Below are 13,197 nucleotides of genomic sequence, written 5' to 3'. Positions count from 1 at the left end.
ATCTGAACTTCAGTAACTGGTTCTGAAGAACAGTTACAATTGTAAGATAAACTGGCATCTGAACTTCAGTAACTGGTTGTGAAGAACAGTTAAAATTGTAAATTAATTATATTAATATCGGTTTTAGAAACTGATTTAAAACTGTTAAATGAACATTTGATTTAAAACCGAAAATGACTGTAGTGTAGGACTGACACTGACTGCTTTTAAAGTTTTAGAATTTGGTTGCTGAAAGTTAATAAATTTAAGAATGATATTACACGACTTTTATAATTTAATAAACATTGATAAACAGTTATAATTTTATAACGTTGTGGCCCTCTTAATTACCAAAAATAGTAGATGTGGCCCTCTACTTGAAAAGCTTGGTAACCACTGACTTAAAGTGTTGGTGCACTGTAAAATCCGCAATCAACCAAGAAACATACATACATATTAGTGCCTTTATAGATTATGCCTTTTGAAAAAGTAGAGCTTGTATGCATGTGCTCTGTTTAGGCATTAAAATGGGTTAGATAAGGATTACTGGAGTTTGCCGTCACATCACGTGCTGCTGCCCGTATGTCCCAATTTGTAGGGTTGGCAACCTAAAGATAGTATATACTTAATGGAATAGGTGAAGCATGTGACCTATGAGTGGAGACCAATAGCATTTATGTTCACCTTATTTCATTGTTGCATAAAATTAATGCTGGTCTTTCTTGACTAATAATGAGCTGTCATTTGCTTGCACTTTCCGGGCAATGCATCATTGGTTAAATATATTGAGCAGTACCTGTGCAGCTCTTTGAATTAAGCTAAGTTAGGGGACTAGCATCTTATACAGACATTCAATACAAGTTTTCCACCTTAAGGAAATAAATATAATTACATTGTATTTTAATCCATTTGCTCTAGTTGGTAGCTACCAATTCTGTGACCACTCCGGTGGCCTAGTGGTTAGAACAGCCACCTCGGATGTGGGAGGTCGCAGGTTTGGACCCCGGCCAAGTCATACCAAAGTGTTAGGACTGGTCAGCCTGATGTTAGGATAATGTAACTGAGTGGGACATGATGCTACATGTCTGTGGCTAGACAGCACCATAAACTGCCACACTGCAGACATTATGACTGAAAAATTATTAAGCTACATTAAAAATCTAAATCACACACACACCAATACTGTTGATATATAGAGTGGGTTTTGTCTGTAATTGTAATACATGAATTAATTACAATGCAAGACTGACATTATTTCTATTTTTAACTTTAATTGAGCAACTTCTGCAGATTTTTGTAGCATTTAGAAATGAAACTAGTCCAATTACTCTGAATACTGTACCCTACAGATCATAATAAATAGAAGCTTTTCCTGCTATCATAACAGTAATTGGGGTCCATAACTACCAGTTGCATTGTGTACAGAACAGCGATATAGCAAAATGATGAAAAATTTTAAGGACTTTTATTCGGTCTTTATTTTTTTAAATCCCATTTTTTTCCCCAGCTGACATGGCTAGTATTTTGTTGGTCAAAAGCATATCATACAGTCCAGATTCATCAGAATTATAGAGCTGTTCTTTACTGTATCCTCCCTCTTGGATGATCTGCCTGAGTTTCTTTGGAAAGGGCTCTGCTGCAGCACTGTTAGATGACTGATTTCTCCACATGTTGTGTAAAAGCTTCTGTGATGAGATGGAAATGATATTGCCAACTGCTAAATCCTGAATCTTACCCATTTAAGTATTTATCAAAATTCTGCCTGTGCCTTCAGTATTGCATCTGAAATTGGCACTCCAATCAACTTTCCCAGAACAAACCAAGCATACAGAGTACTATCCAGGTCTGTGTTCTTGCTAATCTAGCTTTTTTGCATTGTAGTTCAGAATCTAAAACAGCATATTATAAATTTTTCCTCATCTTAACTCAGACATACTTAACTCCTTTGCAGTTTTACTTTAAACTAGATTTAAGTCTCATTAACACATCCATGTATGCCTTAAGTGAATAAACTTAACTTTTTCTGGAATCTTCCTTGAGAGATTACATGTCTTTTAATGCACTCATAAATACTGATAATTCTGAAATCAATCTTAGTTCAAACTCGTTTCACACTTGATTGTTTTCATGGGTCTATTTTATAGCTACATTGTGCAAATGAGCATCTTTTCAGTGACTAATTTTTAATGCCACTTGCCCTGCTCCTGTGTCTGAAAGAAATTTTCTTTGATCACTGACCAAAAGTCCTTTCTTCCTGTATTGGAACATGATAAGAATCTATTGTCAGATCTTTTATTATGGTTCATAAGAGAACTGTTTTAAATGAATTGCATCTGTTTAGAATAAAAAATTAAACAACAAAGGAATTTTAAATAGATCAAACTCAGAATAATTACAGTTTGACAGTATTTGCTTTTCAAACTTTGACACCCTTTTTTTTTGAAGGCAAATCCAAGAGAGGAAAAAATATATTCAGTATATTCAGTACAAATCAATATTGTAAATATACAAATACTTTTCATTTTCTTTTCAGTCTGATCAAGAAACATGAACGCAATATCAGTTACTCTGCCCTGAGTGCTGTGGAGTCCTCAAATGCCCTATCAAACTGTCTCTTTGAGATCCTCAATGATCACTGATACCGGCAATCCATAACATTATGCCATCATTAATGTGAATCTGATCCATGCAGCCAAAGATCCCAGTGTCTGTGCCTGTTGCAGAACAGATACAGACAAACTCCTGAGGCTTGTTACATTTAATCATTGGTATATCCTCAACAACAGTTGAGGATATACCAATGATTATATCCTCAACAACAGTTTCTAGCTTCAAGATGAATTGTGGTTGATAATTCAAATTAGTCCAAATTTAATGATGCGGGTTGAGTTTCTTAGTTTCTTGTTTTCACTAAAAATTGATCAAAGCCCGTTCATTTCTGGCTGTGTTGTTACCTCCTGGTGTTAGTTTCAGCTGGAGAGAAGCATATAATTCCACTTAAAGATAAAAACTAATGTAAGAAATTTTGCATTTCGTTTGTCCAGAATTTTTATATAAATTTGTTTTTGTAAGGATTGGAATAGTCAGATTTGTTGTTAAAGGTTATGTTACTGATAGATGTTGGTTGATTCGTTTGCTTTAACGCACTTTTAACATCATTGTCTGTATTATGGCATAGAAATGGGAGCTAAGTACTTTTTACAGTGACACAATGAGGCAGTTAACCATGGCTAGCTGAGTGGATATTGAACCTGCGACTATTGGATTGCAAGCCCAACACTCATCTAATTCATCTACATTGGTTTCCATTCCATTACTGATGGAATAAAGTAGATTATTATTTAGAAACAAAATAATAGCAAATATGTTTCATTTCTAGAAATGAAAGTTCCTCTTCATAAATAACAGACCAGTTTGATACACACTGATTTCAAAACTTGAGGAAATTTAATTAAAAGGAAACTTTTCTGACAATTTAGTCAGCTAGTGTTTTTGTTATGAACTGACTTTGTTTAATCTCTATCTCAACAAAAATAAAAGTTGGGGAATTGCTATGGAACCATCTTTAGCAAATGTATTGCCAGTTATTGGAACACTGAGGCAGTAAAAATTTTTTTAAAAACATAACAATCAGAAGTCACCAATTAATTTCTTGCTCACCTATTATAATTCTGCCTCCATCATCCATCCATCTGTTAACACATGTTTGTGATTGCTTCATTTCTGGTCACCTTTTGATCAGATTTGATATGTAGATTTATATCATCAAGACCTTGGATGTGTTTATTTATGAGCAACAGCCATGCATATTAATGAGGTGATCTAGCATATGACAGACCTGTTTACCCGTTCGTATTTTACCGTATTTGTGCAAAATAAAGCCCACCTGTATGGTCACATGGTTATTGATCTGAAAATATCATTTGAGGTTGCATTTATTTATTAACTTTTTTTAATTAATTTTTAAGCAATTTTTATTCCATTTTGTTTCATTGTAATGTCTCTTTGTTCTGCATCTGCAGTCTATGCCACATCACTGATTTTAACATTCTTAACATCCTTTGCAACCATGTTCAAACAAAGAAAATGCTGCTGACAAGAAAGTTTCAGCACGAAACTGATGATGCAGATGGAAAGTCTAAACATAGAAAGCTGCATTTTCTACAAGTTTATAATACTCTGTGGCTATGCCTTAAACCATCGTCTAAAGGAGAACATTTTGTGCTCTGCACTGTTTGCAACTTAGACTTTTCCTGTGCATATGTTAGAAGGAATGACTGTTCATGGCACGTGGAATTGGAAAATCATGCAAAATTGGAATCATTATCAAGGGGTAATAAAAATATTTTGTCCATGATGAAGATAAAGGAAGTCAGTGATTAACACGTACTTCAAAAGCAAATAACAAGTGCTGAGGCAATTCTGTGAGTTGATCGTAAATATGAATTTGTCATTGAGCACAGCCAACAAGTTAATGGAAGCAATGAAAAATATGTTCCCAGATTCCAAAATTGCACAAGGTATTTAGAAACAATCAATCTCTCTTTTACCAGAGAGTCGACAGATGACCAGCTGGATAGGATAAAGAGTGCCAATTATATTGCCATTAAAAACCCACAGACTAAGTCATCATTAAGACATTAATTCCAAGTGGATCAGTTTGATATTGTTGACAAACTTTGTACAAAATAATGTATGAAGCTCATTTCCATTCTGGTAAATGTTGACAAAGCTGATACTAGATTTTATGAAATAATAAGATTGCCTACACCTATCTAGATGAAGTTATTATTTTCTGAGTGGATTGGTGGTAACGATGTCTATCATAATGTTTTGTATCAAATCTTCCTTAACCACATATAATGTAGAGAATTGGCTTTATTTAAAATGTTATGGATATGTGTGAAGCTGAGAAAACAGATTTTCTAGAGAAAGTAACAGATGTAAAGGAATAAATTTGGGTGTGTGGAGGTAGTCTTTTGTGGTTTTTATCACTGTAATATAATCAGGATGTTTAAGTCAGTTGTGTTCAATTTCTGCAGATTTTGCCTTGAAACGAAACACAGAATTGCCTGAATACTAGCATCTTTACAAACTAGGAGTTATTTACAGATTATTGTATAGTCATTATGTCATGCAGAACTACATAATGGTAATTATAGAGTATTGATAGTGTCTACTATTTGTGCACTGTTTCACAGGTGATGTGTGCTGTGTTAAGATGTTAGAAACACTGAATGAAAATACTGACTGCCTTCTAAAAATACTGACAAGAAAATGTATGGGTAAACAGGTCTGATATGTATGAGTGGTTGAGTTTGTGAACCCTAGAGGTCATATTTTTCTGGTAAGGTTTGGTATGCATGCTCATACCATTAAGACTTTGGATGAGTTTGATTATGAACAACATCCACAAATATTAATGAGACATTGCATTTTGTTGGCAGAGTCGTATCGGCCTTGGCTTGTAGGCTTGTATCTATTTAAGGTGAAAGACTCCATCATTAATAGATAATGTAACTACTATGTGCTCCAAGCTTTTTTTTTCTTCCTGTCAACAGTTTCAATGTGTTTGTGAATTTGCATTCAGAAAGCTAAAATTTGTCAACTACCTAAGTGAGTGCCATCAGGTCCTGTTTGGCCTCTTATTTACTTAACAGTTCTAAATATTTATTGGCCCAAGATCCACTTTCAAAGAAATACATTTGTTTTTAATATAAGTAGCTTCATCTTTGAAATGCTTAAACACATTTTCAGCCCCAAAATATGTTCAGATTGATAAAATGTACTTTGCATGTTCCATCTTGATCAAGTTTTATAATGTGTTCACTATCTCTATAGACATCAAGGAAATGTACATTGATGGAGTAATGTTTTATACCAAATTATTTGGTAAAACTTAACTGATGATATAAGATAATTTTAACGAGTTCTTTCAAAATATATCACCAAAAGTATTTTTAAAAAGGTGTCCTACACTACTATTAGGTCATGCAAGATGACTATATAATGGCACATGATGAAAGCTTTTCTTGGTTCCATATTCCCCCTCAAAAACCATATTAAAATCTGAAACTGTGTGGGTGAATTGTGTGGATGAAAAATGATTATTGAATATTCCTCTTCCTTCTAAGAATCTTGATTTTACCTTATTCAGAATTTTAGGCATTCCACTGATAATGATATTTCAGTCGTTATAGAAGCTGAAAACTATTAGAAATACAAGATGCCTGTAGTCACAAATACTCCTAAATTGGATTATAAAAGCCTTGGATGATATCAGATTGATAGTATTGAGAAAAAAAATAGTGCATAATATAATGTAATGGGCTAATATTTATATATTTAAGACAACAAAATGGGGCAGTTGATAATGTTAACATAATCTAGTATGGATTTTCTTATTGTACCAAAGGAATTGTTGCTATTTTATGCTGCCATCACAGGTGAAATCACACCATGGGTATAATTATAATGTACTTAGAGATTTGTTATAAACTAGGCGATAGAGATAGTTTAATACTTAATGTTTAGGATAGATGTCTTACCCATTTAATTCCCCAAAGTTATTTGAAGTGAATAAATAATCTTGTGGAGAATAATCCACAGATCTGTGAAAAGAATATTCTTCAAATTTTAGAAAATCAACAATGGTTGCAATTCTTTTAATAAAGTTTGGTGCTGAGCAATTTACATTTTCCATAAATCAGTTCGTTATCATTATCAAACATTAATTGCTACTTTCATCATCATCACCACCATAATTAATGTTATATTATTTACTTTTTTATAGGCATCATTTGATGCATGTGCTTCTGTAAAATATTGTTAATGATTCTACTTCATGTTTCATTTAAAGTATTTTTCATGGAATCATGGAATCAGTTTTAAACACTTGTATTTTATTAATTACACTCTAATGAATATTTCTGAATGTTAAAGAGATTGAAGACATAAAACATCAGCCAATATTGGTGTTTGTAGCCAGTTTGTAAACTGTGCTCCCAGACAAGTATTACATTGACTTTAACTTGTAGTATTCATTTAAAAAAAGAAAGAAAGAGATTTAAAAAAGAAAACTTAACATAAGTAATATAATTTATGTTTCAGAAATTATGATCATCTGGGTGAATGCACATATTCATTTCTTAGGGGCATTGCTTAGTGTATTAATATGAAGTAATTAAAAACCTAAAAATGTATTTACATCTCAATTTTTTTCGAATACTACTACTAGTAAATGAATATTTTCAAGGAATATTTAATATGGATCACTAAGCTTTATCACATTAAGTTAGCACTGCCTGATGATAATAAATTGTTTACTTGTAAAATTCTTTTATGTTTCTGTGTAGTATTTACTCGTGTATTGGAACTAACAAAAATGATTTATGTGATGTTACTTTTTGTAACTTGTACTATATTAGTGATTAATTTATTTGTTGGTGAAGAGTGGAAACATATATTTCTTCACAGTATCGGTGAAGTGTGGTGATTGCTGATGAATCTGGATGAATGACTCTTTTTTCTCATCATTTCTCAAAAGTTTTTAAGTTCATTATTTGCAAATAATTGGTCAGTCTGTTTTTCAGTCTCAGTAAGAGCTGTTCCATTTAAGGATACATGGTACCAAGGGAAGGCACTTCATAAAAATATATGTAGGGTTTCTTTGATTATTCAGAGAGTTCATATGAAATGAAACAACATTCTAAATTGTATCTTGGGTGATGGCTCCACACTAAAAGTGCATTCCCGGGGTCCCAGTTATATTTTACTGGAACAACCCAATATATTGTAATGAAACTGCTTATTATCTTTACTGAATAAATCATTCCTTTAGGACATCGTTTCAAAAACATTTATAATGTATAAACCTTTTTGATCATGAATTCTTATTAAATCTATTCAGGGAAATAACATGGGTAGTGATGGTTGAATATTGTCCCAGATTCCATTTATTTAATTTTTTAAACTGCTGTATTTTCTGTCTCTCAGCCGCAATTGCTAAATAGAAACAGAAAAGCCACAATTGCTAAAAATAGAAGAACCTTTTTTAATAATTACTCCAAAGCTGCTCAACTGAATGTGGCCAGATTGAGTATCCTGGCATACAGGCTTTCAAGTTTGTAAGACTGATGCTGATTCAGGATTCAGTTTTATGTAAATGATGCAAATCTGCAATAAATATGGCCACTATTGCTAAAAATGGAACATTTAAACTTCCAATAATAAGCAGCTCAGCAGAAGTGCTTTCATATTTGTACTGTTTGTACCATACCACCATCAAATTTGGCTGTCATTGCTAAAAACAGAGTCAAGTTTTTCTACTCAGCAAAAAATTACCAAATTCAAAGAAAATGTTCTTGTAATAATGGCTTTCAAATTTGTACAGATGATGCTGATTTGTGATCAGATATGACCATCATTATTACAGATTTCAAGTTCTTTGAAGAACTTATTAAAAAATACATTCAGTACAATTTTACTAAATTTTATAGAAAACACTGGCATGAAGGACTTTTAAGTTTATGCAAATAATACAGATTTGCCATCAAATATGGGCTTTTCAAAACTGAATAATGATGCTAATGTGCCATCAGGTATGAAGATACAACAGCTTGTTGGTGCTGGTGGTGGTTTTATTTTTGGGGGGGGTATGCCATTTTTCAGCACGATAGGCTATATATGACAGACAGTACAACTGGTAGAGGAAGAACCTGAGAAAACCCCAGGAAGAACTACCTACTCACAGGAAGCTACTGGCAAGGTTTCTCGCAAAGATACAACAGCTAGAGAAAGATTAAAAGTAATTAATTTCATATGCAATCAGCATCGTTAGAAGAAATTTCAACAACAAGCATTCTCTTGGCACTGATATCTTGGCCAGCTGCTCTTGCATTTGGTAGGGCAAATGTTAAATAGGTGAGAAGTCAACTTTGTTGTTTTGTCATGTGTAAAGCATGCTGAATAGAAAGGTTAGCATCTAATATGTTGTCCGAGCATTGACCCTTGTTTATTTCTTAGCACAAGTTTGTTTTTGCTACTCCTAAAAAACTTGACACACACATTCAATATTATCAAAATCTTGTTTTTGCTACTCCTAAAAAACTTGACACACACATTCAATATTATCAAAATCTTGTTTTTGCTACTCCCTCTGTTTGGATGGTCATATCAAATAGCAGCTTTCATGAAAAGATTCTTTTATGATGTCTAGTTTGTCCTTGATGAAAATTGTGCTATTCTGATCTACAGTATGGATGCCACAGTGGCCGTCTTGAAAATATTGTTTGTGCTACCAGAAGACTTCTTATGATGTCCAGTTGTCTTAAATGAAAATTGTACTGCTTGCACATCCAATATGAAATTTTGTTTTTGCATTGCCTCCTGGTTGGCTGGTAGTATCAAGATGTTTTTTTTTACTGAATGACTTGTTATGATGTCTCAGTGGTCTTAAATGAAAATGGTGCAACTCAGACATCCAATACACAGAAGCCAGGGCATGCAAGTGTTCATATCACACAAAATCTTTACAAATTTGCATACTTGGAAGATGGTGATGTGCGAGAACTCCCACAAATTGGTTCCGAGTCCACTGTATAAAAATGCATTCTGTGTTGTTGGGAATTTGTATTCAACTCTTAACATAAACATAATAAACAATAAGTTAAAACAAGGTGTCATATTTGATCAAAATACATATGTCCATTCCAAAGTATGCATATGTAGGTTAATACAAAAAGGATGTTTGGATATTCCACTGATAATTTATAACAAAAACTTGTTTTAGAGGGATGATGCAATTGATTCCCTCTCCTCCCATATGTGTATCTGTAAACTTTGGTCCATTTCAAGGTTACAGTCAAGCATGGTGGGATGGAACATTTTCAGCTTTAAGTCAGTGGTGTTGTAAATGGCACAATGAAAAAAGTGAAGGGTGAAGTAGGATTTTCTTTCACCAAGCAGTACAATAATTCTAAGATGATGCTGGTTTCAATGAATGACTATAAAAAAAATTGAAGCAAAATTTAAGAAATCTTGACTGTTCAGTTAAAACCAGAAGTTTTATTTGCAAGTTGTGTTAATAACCAGTGCCACCTGAAGACTTTTTATGATGTCTTCTTGGTCCTAAATGAAAATGGTACCAATCTGACATTAGTAGATCCACCATAGCAGGTAATTAGAACCTTGAAATTGTTTTTGGCCAGTATAGCATCAGTCCCTTCAAGGGACTCTTGTTAGTGTTGGGGTTCATAGATCTAGTATCAATCAAAATCAATGACTCATATGTTCTTTAAATATGATCATTGTCTAGAGCAGGGGTGCACAATTAAAACAACACAGAAATCTTGCCCATGAACAGTAATTATATTATTGAGCGGTCTTAGAAAATACAATCTGGCCCTTGGCCAAAAAAGGTTGTGCACACAAGCTCTAGAGCCATATGTGACAATTTTACTGCCCAGTAAAACAGTCATCTTTGCAAAATTCCACACTTTTAATCGTTATCTACCTACAGAAGTTGGAAGGAGTTCAGATACAGAATTAAGTTATAGAAAATCTGAACTGTATTTTTCAAACAAAGTTGATGAGTTCCACTTTCTTTTTATGTGTAATTATTATGAAAATAGGAGCAATAGTTATATCAAGGAATATTATTAGATATATCCTTGTGACTATAAATTTGTTATTTAATCTACAAATTTAAACATTTTGAGTAATGTTTGTAAATTTAGAGTTTCCATCAAAATCTTTTCTGTGCCCAGTGTAAATAATCGTGTTTCTTTTGTCTCTTTTGGTCATGTACCTGATCTTTTAATTCTTATGTACCATTGTGACACGAGTAAAACAAAGATCTGTTATGAAAACAGGCCCAGTTTCCACAAACTGATGTTCATATGTCAGCATTGATTATTTACTAACACCAGACAGCATCTGATAGCCGTCTCATTGACTAGATAATGAGATAAAAAAGATGCTTTGAAAGGTTGATGAGGTTTTTTCGAGGGCATTCAGGTACAAATGTCTTGTTGACCCCTTATTTGATAAATTTAAGGGGCATTAAAGCGGAATGGAAGATATATTTGCATTGGTTATGAACTTGTATCATAGTTAATGTCATAAACTGATTTTGGGATATATTTATATAGAAAACATCAGTTATTTATTAATATCAAATTCATGCATTTTCTGATCCCATCTTCCCCATACATTATCATGAAAACATGCTTTCCATAGATTTTCGCATCATTTATACTTAATTTCACTTAAAATAGAAATGACATGAACATAAAAATAGTTCTTTTTGCATTGTTTGTTGCAGTCGTCTGCATTTATGTACATAAAAAACATATGCATTTTATGTAGATATATAAAATGTTTGAGGGAAGTTCAGAAAAGAAATATATCCCCTGATTAAAACTTGTTTCTTAACTGCATTTATGAATGTACCAATTGAAAATGCAAACTTTTTACCAATAGTCACCCCACATTCATAAATCTTAACCTCTGTTTGAGGGATAAAACTACAACATTTAAACAATTGTCATCGCTTATTTTTGAAAAACACATTTTGTCTTGATGTAAATGTGTAAGTATTGTATGAAAGTTTTATGTAAAGGTAACTGGACAATGTTTGTAGATTTCGTATTAAATATATTTCATACATATATATATATAATATCTCTTGTGTGAAACATGCCTCTTGTTCATACTTAATGGTTGTAGCTATGTTCTTCATTATCATATGTTGTGTCATTTCAGTAAAACAGAAGATAGAATCTGTCACTCTAGTATATTGACTCTCGTTTTAAAACTGCTCTGATTTAGGAAAAAAAATAAAAACAAATCGTTACCTTTATACTTTTGTTGTCATTGTTTTCCATCGAATGGAGAGACATATTTATCACTTTTCTGGCTGCAGCATCAACACTAACGTTATATGGTCCAGTTTTCACTTGCTTTATTGGCATACCTTGTCATAAAGTCAAGTGAGCTTATGCATTTGTTGTGCAATGTGCGTTAGTAATTGATAAGTTTAAACCTCTTTTTCAAAAACTACATGACTAAATTTGATCAAATTTGGCAGAGAGCAATTTAGCATGATGGGCTTTCAAATTCAGACAAATGATGATAATTTACCATCAAATATGGTCACCATTACTGAAAATAGAAAAACCTTACATGATTGGTTCTCAAAAATCACTGCACTTAATTGGATAAAATTGATAGAAAACAGCCTTGGTTTGTTGTTGTTGTTTTGGTTTTTTGGTGTGTTTTTGTTCAATTGATGCTGAATCACCATCAAATGTCTGACATTACTACAAGAAGAAATACCAGGCCATCTGTCCATAATAACTATTTTCAGCTTATTCACAAAATATACCATGTCAGTTTTAACCAAATGTGGCACAAAGCATCCTTGCAAAACAGAATTAGATGATATGTGACTGAAAGCCTCCTTGAATGAAGAATGTTGACATTGATATAAAAGGATGCCAATATGCCATAAAATATGGCCACCATCACGAAAAACAAAAACCTCTAACTTCTCAAAAACTGATGAATATAATTGTGTAATTTACAAATTATGCAGATCCACCAATATGGCCACCGTTACTATAAATGGAAAAACCTTAAAATGACAAAAACTTGATAACATTTGACTAACAGAAAGCATAAGAAGCTCTTAGGCAGATTTCAGCCAGCTGTATAAAAATGTAAACAAGTTTGCCTTGACGTCGGGATACATTATAAAACTGGTTTATATGATCATTAGTGAGTTTTCTCGCCAGATATATTCTATTTCTTATTAATATTTGTGTAGTCAATGAGTACAGTATTTCTTAATATGCCACGCTTTTACAAATATAAATTTTGTGGCCATTGAATGAATTCATTTCCTTTTCACATGCTACATTTTGACTGCTATATATTTGACTATTGAATGAAAATGTTTCTCTCTATATGTACAATTCTTTTTATGTATGTGATCATTGAATGCATATATTTCTTTACCAATATTAGTTTCCTAGACAGAAACTCCCAGTCTTGTGAATTTATGTGCGTATGTCTGGCATACAATTTTCCTCCAGATACCACACCACATTTCATAAAGCGATCGTTTAAGGACGCATGATACTAATGATATGGAGAAATGGGAACCAGCCTGGAAATGGGTGAACATAAAATAGAGTATATATGGATCTGGCTGACCAG

General features: G+C 32.8%; 1 protein-coding gene across 1 annotated transcript in view; it reads left to right on the top strand.

Moving 5' to 3' along the window:
* LOC149786718 (uncharacterized) overlaps positions 1–11,839 on the top strand; it is a 102,773-nt gene extending 90,934 nt beyond the window's left edge. The window contains exon 19 of the mRNA XM_089977219.1: positions 2,513–11,839. Within this exon, the coding sequence (XP_089833345.1) occupies positions 2,513–2,618 (106 nt within the window). The 3' untranslated portion in view covers positions 2,619–11,839. The remainder of the gene's footprint in view (positions 1–2,512) is intronic.
* Positions 11,840–13,197: the final 1,358 nt, after the last annotated feature.

The sequence above is a fragment of the Sinohyriopsis cumingii genome, chromosome 12, assembly GCF_028554795.1.
Source record: "Sinohyriopsis cumingii isolate HCF-2022 chromosome 12, ASM2855479v2, whole genome shotgun sequence".
Taxonomy (NCBI): Eukaryota; Metazoa; Mollusca; class Bivalvia; order Unionida; family Unionidae; genus Sinohyriopsis; species Sinohyriopsis cumingii.
The sequence above is the reverse complement of the archived record's forward strand: the minus strand, read 5'-3'. Positions and strand labels throughout refer to the sequence as shown.